This window comes from Carettochelys insculpta, chromosome 6 (genome assembly GCF_033958435.1).
Source record: "Carettochelys insculpta isolate YL-2023 chromosome 6, ASM3395843v1, whole genome shotgun sequence".
Taxonomy (NCBI): domain Eukaryota; kingdom Metazoa; phylum Chordata; order Testudines; family Carettochelyidae; genus Carettochelys; species Carettochelys insculpta.
Window position 1 is genome coordinate 29,191,916 of NC_134142.1, and position 14,739 is coordinate 29,206,654.

General features: G+C 38.1%; 1 protein-coding gene across 7 annotated transcripts in view; it reads left to right on the forward strand.

Moving 5' to 3' along the window:
* Positions 1–14,739, forward strand: part of DICER1 (dicer 1, ribonuclease III) — a 93,124-nt gene that overhangs the window by 18,331 nt on the left and 60,054 nt on the right. For 5 of the 7 annotated variants that reach the window (XR_012645904.1, XM_074996563.1, XM_074996566.1 and 2 more), the window contains exons 2-10: positions 558–623; positions 1,629–1,724; positions 3,276–3,350; positions 7,282–7,474; positions 8,317–8,479; positions 9,240–9,370; positions 9,702–9,836; positions 10,187–10,347; positions 14,405–14,573. Coding sequence is in view for 6 of the 7 variants with exons in the window: in XM_074996563.1 (XP_074852664.1) it covers positions 7,331–7,474; positions 8,317–8,479; positions 9,240–9,370; positions 9,702–9,836; positions 10,187–10,347; positions 14,405–14,573 (903 nt within the window). In the remaining variant the exon portion in view is untranslated. Of the gene's footprint in view, positions 1–557; positions 624–1,628; positions 1,725–3,272; positions 3,351–7,263; positions 7,475–8,316; positions 8,480–9,239; positions 9,371–9,701; positions 9,837–10,186; positions 10,348–14,404; positions 14,574–14,739 lie in introns of all 7 variants that reach the window. The other 2 variants (XM_074996565.1, XM_074996564.1) reach the window with 2 other exon arrangements.

The following is a 14,739-nucleotide window of genomic DNA, read 5'->3' on the forward strand; positions in this document are numbered from 1 at the left end:
AGACTCAGCTGTAATTACAAATGATTTTTATATTGCACAAGCAATTAAAAAAAAAAAACTTTAGTTCATCATAGTGCTAAACCAACCTTTGTTCTTAAGCTTTACAGTGTCCTAAATGGTCCTCGATGTAGCAGAGAACCTTTGCAAAAGAAGCAATAATTGTTTGCATTTATTTTAATATAAACCTAATGCATGTTTTAAAGCTTTTAAAGTATGGTGAATATTAAATTTAATTTATTACTAAAACTAAATACTAAAGAGAAACATAGCAAAATTGTTCTTTTTAACTGTAAATCTGATTGGGCTCAGACAGCAATTACTTCAGCAAATAAAACTGAAAATAGGCAAATAGCTTCTGAAGAATTAGAAACAAAATTTCAGACGTTCAGTCTGTATCAGCAGCCAATACAGGATGTGTGATGATTACATTTTGAAGGACCGTGTGCTATTGCCACAGAGCTAAATATTAAAATGCAAGAAAACAGAGTGTCATATGACATGATTGATTTTTTGTGGGAGTTCATGTTAAAGTGTTCTTTTTCTATATTAATTTTTAGGTTACCTAGGGTGAAACAAAATTACAGCCTTGGAAACTCTGGAAAAGCTCAGTAGCAGCATTTGAGGTAAAAATAATCTTTAGGAATGGCTTACCTTTTTAAGAACTGATTAGGGCTAGAAGTTCATATTAAGGTTCATTTTGTATTTTAACTTTTCAGTAAATCTGCGTCTACATGGCCCCTTCCTTTTGAAAGGGGCATGCAAATGAGGTGCAGATTTAAATATCTCATTTGCATATTCCCATGTGATTTAGCTTTTTGTACAGTAAAACCTCAATGTATGTGGCTTCAGGTTGCATGTAACTTGCTTTAACATGAGTTAGGCACAGCTTGAAGCTGCTCTGCAGCCCCTTCTCCCTGCCTTCTCCCAGTCACCTGGCTGTCAGCCTGAGAGCCACACCTCCTGGGGGAAGGACAGGAGAAGGCTTTTAGCTTGCCTAGCTGCCTACACTAGGCAAGCTAGAAGCTGCTCCTCCCCGTCTTCTCCCTGCCGGACAGCTGTGCTGCTGGGGGAAAGCAGGGACAAGCAACCGGGAAACTGACCAGCGGTTTCTTGGGTCCCGCAAGCAGCAGGGAGATGGGAACCAGGAAACTTACCAGCTCTGGTGGGCTGGTCAGTTTCTTCGCTCCTGCAAGGTCAGGGGAGTTGGGATCTCCCTTGCAACTTGCGCAGAAATTTTGAGTTACCTCGGGGTTGCGGGACCACAACCCCTGTGTAACTTGAGTGTTTACTGTAGTAGTTTTTAAATGTCCAGATAAAATCTTGTAATTTCTTTTAATTTCTTGCAGAGCTTTTCCTATTTGAAATATCTTTTACTAATTTTAAACACATTCTGAAACTTTCTTGCTGTTAAACTAAAATACTGGAGGATATGTTGTCACTTTCAGTATTGACTTTACACAGGTCTTGTGTTAACTGAAATATATCTCTGGTTTTGAAAAAATATATGAGACCTTACTACTACTACTACTTTTAACCAAATTGTCCATTCTTTTACAAATTCATTGTATTTTACATTATTTACAGAATTTAACTTTACACTGATTCATTTTTATTTTGTTTGAGAGCAGAAGCTTGCAAATGATGCAGTTAATGTACAAACTGATAACATGATGTCAAAATGCAGTTCAAAGGACGCAAACAAAGAGGTCTCAGAAATTAAAGTGGTAAGTCTTTGCTTCATAATGTGACAAACGGATTATAAATCAGTATGTGTTTCAAATGTGTTCAGTTGAATTTCTTTAAATCTTTAGAACAGTACAGAAAAGGCTTTTTTAGGCTCACAGACAGGGCTATTATAAAATTATTTGAATAATCTGTAAATTAATTTTATGGATGTAAAATTTTTACAAAATAGTACTGTTATTTTGTCCAGACATTCTGATTATGTGAGAGCCAGGTGACTATCCAAAACAATTATAAGTACTTACTGTTAGAGCAGTCATAAAGTACAGAGCTTCAAAAATTTTATGAAATACACTATATTTAGAAATGCTTAACTGATTTTTAAATTTCAGTATTTTTTTTGTTGGAAGGGGTAGAGGGGGTTTAAACATTTCCAGTGTTGCGAACACAAAACAGTATTACACAAGTGAATTAGACCTTAGAACAAATATGATTTTTAGAAAAGGTTGGAGTGGTGGAGTCTAGCCAGCATGCCTATCTACGCTGAAAGAAATACAGGACGTAAACAGCAGAAAAATGTCAGATTTGATTTAAAAACACTTTATTTTAATATGGCAAAAAAAAGTAAGGCTTTGCATTTGACTCTTACTTTTAGCTTCATGTATATCGTTGGCAGAAGAAAACACTGTACAACTAATTTTCATAGCGAGGAGAACGGTGTTTTTAGTGCTCTAGGTTTCACAGTGCAGAATGATACAGTGTTTAATAGCGTGCTTCTATCAGTGCTGCAGTTTAGCTAACTTGGAACTGTGCTCAATTATCTGATGGGGTACATATATGCTGTCCTGAGCCAGGGCTGCACAAATATAAGCATTATATTATCCTAGTGAGCAGTCACACCAGCCTGAGACCACTGAGGCTGGGTGTTTTTCTTACACTGCCTCCTACCCTCTAACAACCCTCCCCAGTATCTCCTCTGTGCTGAGGAGGCTATAGAAAGGGCATTCGTGAAGCCCCAGCTTTACTCCTTCCAGGGGGAATCTTCAGTTGTCTGTTCAGAGCAGATCGAGAGCCCCCCTCCTTTACCCCTTTGGAGAGTGGTACAAAGGGGCTATAATGTGGGCTCATATCTAGCTCTATGTATAGTTTGTTCTGATAAAGTGTGAGCTTTCTTTTCTGAAATTTAAGGACACCTTTTTGTTATTTCTTATGGCCTGGTCTGCATTAGAAATGTTGGCTGGTATCAGTGTCAATTAGGAATGTGGTTATTTTTTTATAACTCTATTTGTGTATTGGCAAAAGTATACATTGTATATACATAAAAGCCCTTTTGCTGGTATAGTTTTTCACTCTGAAACTTGGTATAAGCTGTGCCCGCATAATCACTTTTTTTGATGGTGTAAGTTGCAGCTGTCTTGGAGAGTTTACTGGTGTAACTATAGCAGTCATGTTTTCTAGAGTAGACCTGACTTTCATGTCAGTTCTTGATCTGCTTTCTGATAAGTGATATCGCAGTTTTAACCCAGGATGAAGGACTTCAAAAGTCCTTAATTTGCTGAGATCAAGGTTGAAGTTTTCCACCATTTCAGCAGGTCAGGAAGAATCCATCAGGAACACCAACTGTCAACAATACTACATGGGTTATAGAAGAAGCTCTTCAGAGACAGGTCAGTCAAACATGAGCCTTGAATAAGATCAGAATTATGTCAAATTATTAGAGGCTTTGCTGAGCAATAGCAACTAGTCTTTCATTCTCTCAGGGTATGGCTAGACTGCTCAGAAGATTGACCTGGTCAGGGTCAATCTTCTGGAGTTCAATTCTGCATGTCTGGTAGAGAAGCGCAATATCTAACTATCTGGAGTTGGTGGTTGACCCCTGCACTCCTCAGTATTGCGTGGTGTAAAGGAGCTTTACAGAAGAGTTTCTCCTGTTGACCTCCCTCTGTGAAGATGGCCAGGTAAGTCGATTGCAGAAAAATAGATTCTAGCTACGCAATTGCCATAACTAGAATTATGTATCTACAATCGACTTACCTACCTAGTGTAGACCAAGCCTAAGGATGCTTGCTGAGAAAGCAATATGCTGTTTACGAGTTTTATAGACTGTTTATAAAGGTACACTATCTTTTTTGTTCAGAGTTTGTTATATTTCCCCTTAAAGTGTAGGGTTTTTTGGTTCAAGAAGGGACTTAAAAATAAGGATAAATGACTACACCATACTTCCAGTGAAAGAAACCATGTAGAATTTGTTCCTAGAAGGCTTTTGAGTATTTCAGCTATAGTGCATTCTCTTTGCACTTTTCTTGTGATTTAAAGATTAGGAATCTGAGGTCCCAGACTTTTCTAAGAGAATATTAGAAGACAAAACAAAACTAAAAATGGCTTTCTAGAATGCTTCGAGTGAATTTCAACAAAGAGAAAAAGTTTCATACAGTAGCATTACAGAGGCTGTGGAAATAAGAAAGACCCATTAGGTCATCCAGTCAATCTCCCAATGTCAGTTTGACTAGTTCTTAAGTGTAGTTCTTACAGTTGCAGATGAAAGAAAATTACTTTACACGGAACTCTGAAGTGCTATTCAGGATTCTTAATTTTAGAAATAACTAAGACATCAATTACTGTAGAAAGGAAGAGAGTCCTATTTCAGTGGAAGTGAAACTTTTCCCACTCTGTCTGGTCATTGTTGAGGTTTTCTTCCAAGGCTAGAAAGAGTCTTTCATGGAAAAAAATTCTACTTCTCATGTGAAGAACAAAGGTTAAATTTCTCAAATAGGCTGAAATCTTTGTTAGGGTAAATAATCAGTTATTTTCAGTACTTATGGTTACCAAGTGCATCTTTGATAAAGCAAATGGAAGAGAATACATTTAATACTGTTTTAAAAATTAGCTACTAATGTATGTGCAACTGTTTTGTTAAATATAAGAATTGTGAAAAGTGTGTTGTTTGTAGGCCCCAAATTTGCCAAAGAAAGGGCGGTTTCTGCCTCAAAGATTTTATCGACCCAGATAGCAAATTTAAACATAAATAAGTCATCGAATGTACAAAAACAGGAACAAAATCTTTCCAAATTTTGCAGGAGCTGGCCTGGAATGTCTCCAGTGAATATTTTTGCATTTCACGATTTAATATTTAGTTTCATCTGTTGATGCTCAAGTTGCATTACATTTTCTTCCTTGATAAGCAGCAGATGGAAAATTGGTATCATTTTTCTTTCTGGGTTTTATTTGAAATGATGTATTTGGCTGATATATAAAATAAAATTTGCTTCTAAAAATAACATGGTCTTTGAGCACTTTAGAAAGATGGCAGCTAAGCAGAGAAATTAAATAATTTTTGTGTATTTGATGAGTGACTTGCTTTTAAATTTGCTGCTTATCCCAGTGGATTCATTCATGGAAACGCTTTTTTCGTCAGCATTTGAGACTTGTTTAGAGGGGAAATGAAGTTTGTTGGTAGTGTTAAAGCTAGATATAGAATTAGCCATTAACTTTGTCCTCATTAATGGTTAAAGATTAGTGACTGCTAAAAGAACAGGTTACTTAAAAACTGTTGGCTATGAAAACGCTTATCTTCTGTCGATGAAACAGAAAAATACTAAAATGTTCCCCTGATTCGTGTGTAAGGTACAATAAGCACACAAGAGTGATGTTAAAAACAATCATTAAGTTGCAAAGTCAGGCACTGATAAGATAGGAAATGTTATCAGTAGGATGGCATGTGCAACCTTAATTCAGACCTGTTGTGCTTACATGATCACATAGTGGTTTTTCCATAGACCCCTGCACTCATTTAGTTAACAAGAGTCGTGGTGCTTACTTACTGAGCACCTGTTTGATATTTTGTTTTCTCATTGTGCCCTTATGCCTTTTTTCATTCCATACTATTCAAACCCTACTCTGAACAAAGAATTATTAATTTTATTTTGGTTCCTCTGTCGTTCATTACTATAATATCTATGGGCTTCATAAACATTTATGAATTTTATCATCATCAGTGCTTCTTTGAGGTGACAGGATGGTGGTATCCCTGTTTTACGGGGGGCAGCAGAGGCACGAAGACTAAGGTCACACATTTCCACTAACTGCAGAAGCCTAATTTGAGGTAAATGGAACCAGATTTTTTCCCCAGGTATTTAGCATTTTGTAACACTTTGGCTGTGGCCATGCTTGGCCAAAACTTTGAAATGGCCATGCAGATGGCCATTTCGAAGATTACTAATGAAGCGCTGAATTGAATATTCAACACCTCATTAGCATTAGGATGCTTCCGGCTGCGGCGCTTCAAAAGCACCGCTTTCGAATGCCTGCGGTGTGGCGAGGCTACACGGGGTCCTTTTTGAAAGGACTCCGCATGTTTTGAAATCCCCCTATTCCTCTCAGCGGGGGGAATAAGGGGATTTTGAAATGTGCGGGGTCCTTTTGAAAAGGACCTTTGTATAGCCACGCCACGGGCGTTTGAAAGTGACGCTTTCGAAGTGCTGCGGCTGGAAGCATCCTAATGCTAATGAGGTGCTAAATATTCAATTCAGCGCCTCATTAGTAATCTTCAGAATGGCCATTTGCATGGCCATTTCGAAGTTTTGGCCAAGTGTGGCCACAGCTTTTGTGTTCAAAGCACCGCTTCCAGTCTTTCGAACTTGGCATTTCCTAAATCGAGTGCTTTACTTTGTAACTTCAATATGTTCTTTTAACTTAGGTTTTTGTGTAAAATCTATACAGAAAATTACATATGCTCACCTGCCACTGACATGCAGCCACCTCAAGATTAGAATGTATTCATTTTTAATTGAGGCTATTTATTCAAACTGAAATTACAAAGAAAATATTTAACAGGCAGAGCATATTACTGAAATAGGAAGGTGAGCAGGATTCTGGAGTTAACACATTTTGATTTTCAAATTTTACTATGGAATCTATTGAATGACTGGGCTGGTCAGGACCTTGCTGTCGAAACCATGGTATAACTTTGTACCCAGAGCATTACCGGTTTCCCTAACCTGATCAATACTCTCCATTATTGTGTGTGTGTCTCTGCACTCCCCTTCCCCCCGCCCCCCCGGGGAATAGTTGTAGGCCAACTTGTCACATTCTTTTGCTGGAAAAATTCTGATGAAGTAAACACATTTATGCCTGTTGTTGTTTTCAGTATTTTAGAGAAGGTAGCTGAGGTAATATCTTTAATTGGATCAGTTTTCCAGAATTTTTTCAGCTTGCTTTGTTTAAAGTGGAACCAGCACAACGGTGTTACTTCTCTTATCTTTTAATTGAACATGTTTCTGGACATTGTAAATGGAGACTGTATTAATGGAAGACCAAGTCAAAAGTGTGAACTTTGTTACTTTGTTTTCCGCCTCAGAAATGCAGGGTCTCTGAGGTTTTCATGATGCTGATTAATAATATGCTATCCTTAATTTGAACACGAAGTTGGAAAAAAATATTTAAATATTAGTTTACCTCTTACTTATTTTTACTATTTTGTTCTATAGATATGGGTAAATAAAAGATGAAAATGGGCAAGAAATAAAATTCCAGATAAAGTGTGTGTTTTGCTTCATGCTTTTAATAATATATGATTTTTAGTATCTTCTTTTTGCATAGTAAGCTGTGCTGGAATAAAAATGCAATGAAAGAAACACTGGATGAATGAATGAGCAGCCCTGCTTTGCAATCCCTCAGCATGGCAGGACTGCAGCTTATGACCCCTGCCTCCTCTCCAATGGGTCCTTTTTTTGGCCTGCCATGGCAACAAGAAGCAATTCATGATAACATTTACACGCCAAGAAAATATCAGGTACTAATGACAATACTGTTTTTCATTCAATTCATATTGATTTGAAATGTACTTTCATGATACTGCTTTTCTTGATTTTAGGTACGTTTGTGTTAAGAGCTTTCCATTACAGTGGAGTATCGAGATGTTATTTTTATGAACACTTCTTGTAGTCTTGGTCTTCACAACATTCTCTGGATGCCAAGGAGTTCTTTAGATTGTGCACTGTGTGCAGAAGTGCTTCATTTTGTTTAAGCCTGATGCCTATTCATTTCCTTTGGTGACCCCCTAGCTCTTGTATTATGAGGAGTAAATAGCAAATGTGTATCCTGTGTTAACATGGTGTGTCTCCTTGCCATTCTCTAGTGGCTACGCCGTGGAGAGATTTGAGACTGCTGCTGCTGCCTTTGATATTATTGATCTGGTCTTTTTGTTCAACCCATGAAGCTCTCATTTTTAGATCCAGAGGTCATGTGCAGGAATTAAAACAAAACACCTAATGAAGAATGTAGTAAACATTTATTTAATCAGGAATGTACAGGACCAGCAGTGTGAGATGCAATATGAGTCATGTTGCGTTTCAGAAGCTAGAGCTGATAACTTGTTTCCATGTTTTGAGTGAAATCCAACAATAAATTTGGAGATATGGAGATATGTGTCTCAGAGCTGGAAAGGACCTCAGGAGGTCATCTAGTCCAGTCCCCTGCCTCTTGGCAGGACCAAGCACCATCCAGTTCATGAGACTTAAGTTAGCTTTAAGCAGTACCCTTTGGCTCATCTACAGTTCATGGAGGTACAAAGTCTGTAGACAATTTTTGCTTTTGTTTATTTTTTTAATTACTGATGTGACTAACTTATTCTAGGTTGAACTGCTTGAAGCAGCTTTGGATCATAATACAATAGTCTGTTTAAACACTGGCTCAGGGAAGACTTTTATTGCAGTACTACTCACGAAAGAGCTGTCCTATCAGATCAGGGGGGACTTCAACAAAAGTGGAAAGAGAACTGTTTTCTTGGTCAACTCGGGTAAGGGAAAAATGTTTTTGAGGGTTTATTTATTTGGGAGTATGTGTTTAAAGGAATAATCCTTAATAAAACTTAGGTAAAAATGAAAAGTCTTGTTTGACATGCTTCACAAAATTGCTAGATGGAATTACATTTATTCAATCAGGCATAGTTTCCATAAAGGGCTTGATGGCTTCTTTGCGTTTGTCTACAGTAGGAACTGACTGTGAAATTAGGCACTACATTGAAGTAGCCAGCAGAGAGTCTACACACGTTTTCCCTTACTTCGAAGTAGGGAGCCCAACTTCGAAGTCCTTTCTCCATTCCTGGGAATGGAGTAGTTTAACACCAAAGTAGGGTGTGTGTAGACGCTCAACTTCGAAGTTGCTTACAACTTGCAACTGCGAAGTTATTTTTGTAGGGTAGATGCAGTCTTTGTGTCCTTTACCCCCAGTATTTGTCGTCTAGAAACTTCGCTTTCTGTTTTGCTAGTTCCCAAGACCAGACAAAAAATGAGTGAAGGCCAGTTTACTTTGAGATGTTTTAATTTCTTCATGTAGGATTAGTGCCAAACATGGGATTGTATATTGTGGGCCCCTATGCTTCTCTGTAGGGTGTTTTGAATTTTTGTCTTATGATTGTGTATCTAGTTTAAATTATCTATTTTACACTATTTTAAAGGTGTTATAAAACTCCTTGATACAATGGCACATATGCTTTAGTCTTAAATATTTAAAAATTCTTTGCCATTTTATAATTGAAAACTGAAACTTTTTTTAAGCAAATCAAGTTGCTCATCAAGTGTCAGCCATCAAAACCCATTCAGATCTGAAGGTGGGAGAGTATTCAAGCTTAGAAATAATTGACTCATGGACAAAGGAGAAGTGGAATCAAGAATTTGCTAAACATGAGGTAAGAAAAGTGGGCAATTGTGAATGGTGGGTGAGATGTATGAATGGCCCTCCTTCACCTCAATGAGCTGCTAAACTGGATTACTAGGCAATAAAATGTTAAAAAAAATTGGCTGTTAAAAAGGGATGCACACTGGAAGACATAGTGAAATATACTCATACAAGTTGATGGATTGTGAATTACGTGTTATCAGTAGAGAGTGATTCAAGGGTCATCCTGGATAGTTTTATGAAAACCTCTGCTCAGTGTGGAGTGGCAGGCAGAAAACTGAGCAATATTTGTGGTTATTGCCAACAGCCAATCTTTGTTGCATTTCTCCTTTGTATTTTAGGTTCTGGTTATGACATGCCATGTCATTTTGAATGTTTTGAAAAATGAATACTTATCCCTATCAAACATTAATCTTCTGGTGTTTGATGAGTGCCATCTTGCAATACAGGACCATCCGTATCAAGAAATTATGAGGGTAGGTTGTAATTATTTAAACTTTGTCAACATCTGTCACTTCAATGTGATGTTCAGATCACAAATCAGTTAATGGAAAGCTTGCTGGCTAATTCAACTTAGTGCAAAAAGTTATTAATTAAAATCATTTTTGTGTATTAATCTCAAAAATGAAAATACTTCAGTTCTGGCCACCATTTTCTGACAGTGTAATAGCTTATAGTCAAAGCTATAATACTATTCAAAAATGTCATCTGGTATTTTAAATACTAGCTGAATCTGAGATCTAGGTAGGTATCAGTAATGATGCACCCAGACTGCAGTGACGGAGCAACTGACAGTCTTACTCTGCTATTCTGGGTTACTTCACAGATCTGTGAGAACTGTCCATCATGTCCTCGAATCCTGGGATTAACAGCTTCCATTTTAAATGGGAAATGTGACCCTGCTGAGTTAGAGGAGAAGATTCAGAAACTGGAGAAAATCCTAAAGAGTAATGCTGAAACTGCAACTGATTTGGTGGTCTTAGACAGGTAGGTTTTTAACACACAATTGTTAGTGTGAAATTTACATCTGTTTTCATATCTCATAAGACTAAGGAGAGAACTTTTTAGTAGCTGTGTGTTTTTATGCTCATGGGTATATGCTTATCGATCGATAAAATTATACATAAAAAGCTTCTTTCTGAGTAGTGAGAGCTTTTAAGCATTTTAAAAAGGAGTGATGAAGAACTACTAAAGAAGAGATTTGTGAAGAGCATTAGTTCCTAAAACTGAGAGCTTTTTGGGGCAAGGATTACATCTTAATATATGTTTTGGAAAGTAACTAATATATTATCAGAACTGTCATAACTTGTGGGCTAGGTTGCGGCGGGATTTTGCAACTCCAACTGTGAGGTCTTTCATATTTTGAAATTTTACTATGGCTAGAAAAAAAGGCACATGATTCAGAAATACTACTGTGGATAGGACCATCTTCTGTATGTATGTTTGTATGTATAGTGCCGAGAACATTGTTACCTAAATACAGATTAATAATATGGCTCTTGTTTGACACACAACAGAAGTATGTATGTTCATCAACTTCTGCATCTATAGCCATCAAGGTAATATAATTGGCCCTCTCCCTTGTCTGTCACCAATGGGACATTATAAACATAAGCAGATGCTATAATTAAGACAAAAGATGGTAAAACACTTTCTCCACTAATATACATTTCAAAAGGGGTTGTTGTTTAAACTAAACTTGAAATTCTCTTTTGCAAAGTTCACTTTTTCTTCTCTGAGTGCTGGTCATTTGTGTTTCATGTGCAAGTACCCATGTGCACTACGTGCCTGAGTTCAGTTTAACAAATGCTGTGTCTCTTGGGCTGCATATGAGCAGTTGCTGTCCTCATGCTCCAGATGAAGGACATAAGAGGGAGGGAGAGCTGATGCCTCTAGAGTCCCTTCTCACCCCTGCATACCTGAGTCATTGGAATTCCTTGTGTCCAGATAGTTTCACATTTTTTCTTGTAGTATCCAATGAATAGGTATTGTAAGTGGGCTTTTATGTTAGCATAGGTTAGTTTTTCTAGTAATAGTATAGTTTAGTACAGTAGAGCTTGCTTTTTCCCTTGTGGGAAGACCCTCCCGTCAGTGTGGGAATATGTGCAGAATCTCAGGGCTCACTTGCCTTTGATCCTTTTCCAGGAATGATGACCACCAATACTGCCTCTTTTCTATTTGGATGAGGCATACAATTCTGCAAAGTGCAGTGTCCGATGTTCCTTTTCCCTTGCAGACGCACGCAGCTTGTGAACCTTAGTTGAAGAAACACCTTATGGAGAAAGCCCAATGCCTTTGTGAGAGAGAGACATTTATGGTTACAAGGACTGATCCCTGTCCAGGTCTCCTCCTGAGAGAAGAGATCCCTTTTTCAATACCAAACGTGTGAAGCAAGTCTTTGCATGCTGATTTTAAGGGCCGAAGGCTGCTTAAAACTCCCTATCAGGAGGATAAACATGAAAGGAAAAGGATCCATCTGTTCTGGAGATGGCTCCTTCTACTAAATGTTACAACCAGAACAACACCCCAGAACACTGAGATATAAGGATATTTGTGTTGCGAAGGGATATCTTCTTTCCCTTATCTTCAGTGCCCTCTCCTGTTAGATCTTAATGTCCTGTGAGGAACTGCCACACCAGAGGATAACACATCTGAGCCATCTCCACTCCCACCATCAGGCAGAAGTGTTCAACCTCTGGTACTGTCAAACCAACCAGTGCAACAAGAGCAAGACTTTGGACACCAATGAGTCATGCTCCTGCCAGTCCTTTATCTGAAGGGAATCTGGGCACCCTTGTTTCCACTATGGCTTTCGTAGGAACCAGTGATACCTGATACCATGGGAGCCCCCTCAAGTTGGCCTATTTGGAGCTTTTGGGAGTGTTACAGTAGATATCCTGGATTCATCCAAGAGTACTGCTGCACCTCCCCATTTGGCATTTGCTGGATCTGTCAGAGGAGGAGGAGGAGGAGGAAATTCACCTGGATCGACAGGTATCAGATATACCAATATTCTCTTCTCTGGATGAAGAATCATGCTATATTTGCTGGATGCCCACAGGAATACCAGTCTAGAAATTATCTACTATGGTTATGCCATCAAACTTCATTCCTATTCTTCCTACAAATCCACTTCCTGGTTTCTCTTCAGGGATCACTTCCACAGACTCTCTTCTACACAGAATAGATTCTGTTCTTAAATAATGTGCAATAGAAGAACAGCCACCTCAGTATCAAGAAAGAGGTGTCTGTTCCACGTATTTTTTATTCCCCTAAAAAGATGGGGAGTAGCTACTCACTCATTCTGGATGTTTGACAACTGAACATCTTTATTCAAAATTCAGGATGGCTACACTAGCATCAGTAATCCTTTCCATATATGGGGAGAGTGATTCATAGCTATTGATATGATGGTTGCTTATTTTAATCATTCCCACAGAAAGTAATGCTAAGCCAGGAACATTAACAGGCCTTCCTTTTAGACTAGCAACAGCACCTTGGATACTCCTTTTTTAAGCTTTTAGTCAGTCTCTTTAATTCCAGTATGTTAGATACCTCCTGTCATTGAAGAATTTTGAGTGTCTCTCTCAGCTCACTGAGAGTCCATGTCACACCAACTGATTCTTTCTTTCCTCCAGTTAATGGATGTTCCATTTTTATTTACCCAACAATTGTGAAATTCATAAATGGCTTTTCTACCAGTGGTCATACTTAACTTCACTGGGATCTCAGTCATGTCCTGCTGGTACTCACTGGACCACCACTTAAGTCTTTAGTGATATGTTCTGTTTTCACTTTTCTGTGAAGTTACATTTTTACTTCAGCCAGAAGAATGGGCAGAATAAGAGCATTCATGGTAGACCAACCATGTGCAGTTTTTCACAGGGAGGTTTCCTTTCACCCTCATCCAAAATTCTTCTACTGTAATTGCTGAATTTTTTCAACCAACCAATCTAGTTATCTGTTTTTCTTCCCCAAATCTCTTGTTCCCATTGAAGAGAAAACCCTTCATTCCTTGGATGTCAAATGTGCCCTGACATTGTTTTCAAAGGACCAAGCCAGTGGGAAAAAAATCGCCTAATACTGCCTGTACTTGCAGCCTTTCTGATATAGAAACAGTATCTTCTCAAAGACTCTGTAAGGGACATTCTGATTGCAACAGCATATCCATTCCCCTGATGAAATATGGGAAGGCTGAACAAGACATGAGATTGCTATCAGTACCTCCTGTAGAAGCAAATGTATGTGGAGTGGCTACCTGGAGTTCCAGTCACATGTTCACAAAATATTAGGTTCTACTTTATGGGCAGTGGTGGGGACTGTAGTCCTTCAAGAACTTTTACTGTCAGACTTCTCAAACCCTGTCTCCCCTCTAAATACTGCTCATCAATCATCCACATGTGGATACACATGGGGACCAGCACTTGAAGAAGAAATGACACTTACTTACCTGTAACTGGAAGTTCTTCGAGATGTATATTGTGTAGCTGAAGTCCACTACCTGTCTTCTGTTCTCCACTTTGGAGCCCTTGGAATTCACCCTGAAGAGGAAGAGCTGCAGAGGCATTAGCCCTCATTGTCTCTTATCCTCAATTTGGAACATGAGGACAGCAATTGGTCAACGCTTGATGAGAATATCCATACATGGACACACAGCATGCATGCATCCCCATGTGTGGAATATAAATAGGGACTACATATCTCAAAGAACTTCAGTTACAGGTAAGTAACTCTCATTTCATATATAACATTAACACTCATTCCTGAAAAGCTCAAATATCTGTTTGGCTCCTCCATGGTATATGAATTATGTGTGTAGTTTTTTTTTCAGCTGCTATAACCTAAAGCATTTAAAAATACACCATTTTTGATGTACTGTATGATATCTTTAACTGTGCAATCATTTTCTGCCTTCTGTTTGTTACTACCAAAAAATTAAGAAACTCTCTAAGCAGGAAGGATAGCCAAAACCTGTTTATGTATAGCCTTAGCAGCTAAAAACAACTCTGAACAATTTTTTTTTGTTTGTTTTCTCTCGTTGAAGGTATACTTCTCAGCCATGTGAGATTGTGGTAGATTGTGGACCATATACTGACAAAAGCGGGCTGTATGAAAGATTGTTAAAAGAATTGGATGAAGCACTTAATTTTCTAAATGATTGCAACATATCTGTACATTCAAAAGAGAGAGACTCTACGTTAATTTCTAAACAGGTAAGGACACAATGCCACATATAAAACACAGATTTTTATTGCTTGTTCATTGCTGTCCCTCTTTATTACGGAAACTTTTATTTTAGTTCAGCCAACCCTAACTATCTTAACAAAATTAATTTTAATTTTCTATGACAGGTTGTGGAATTTTCATTTGAATCCAGAG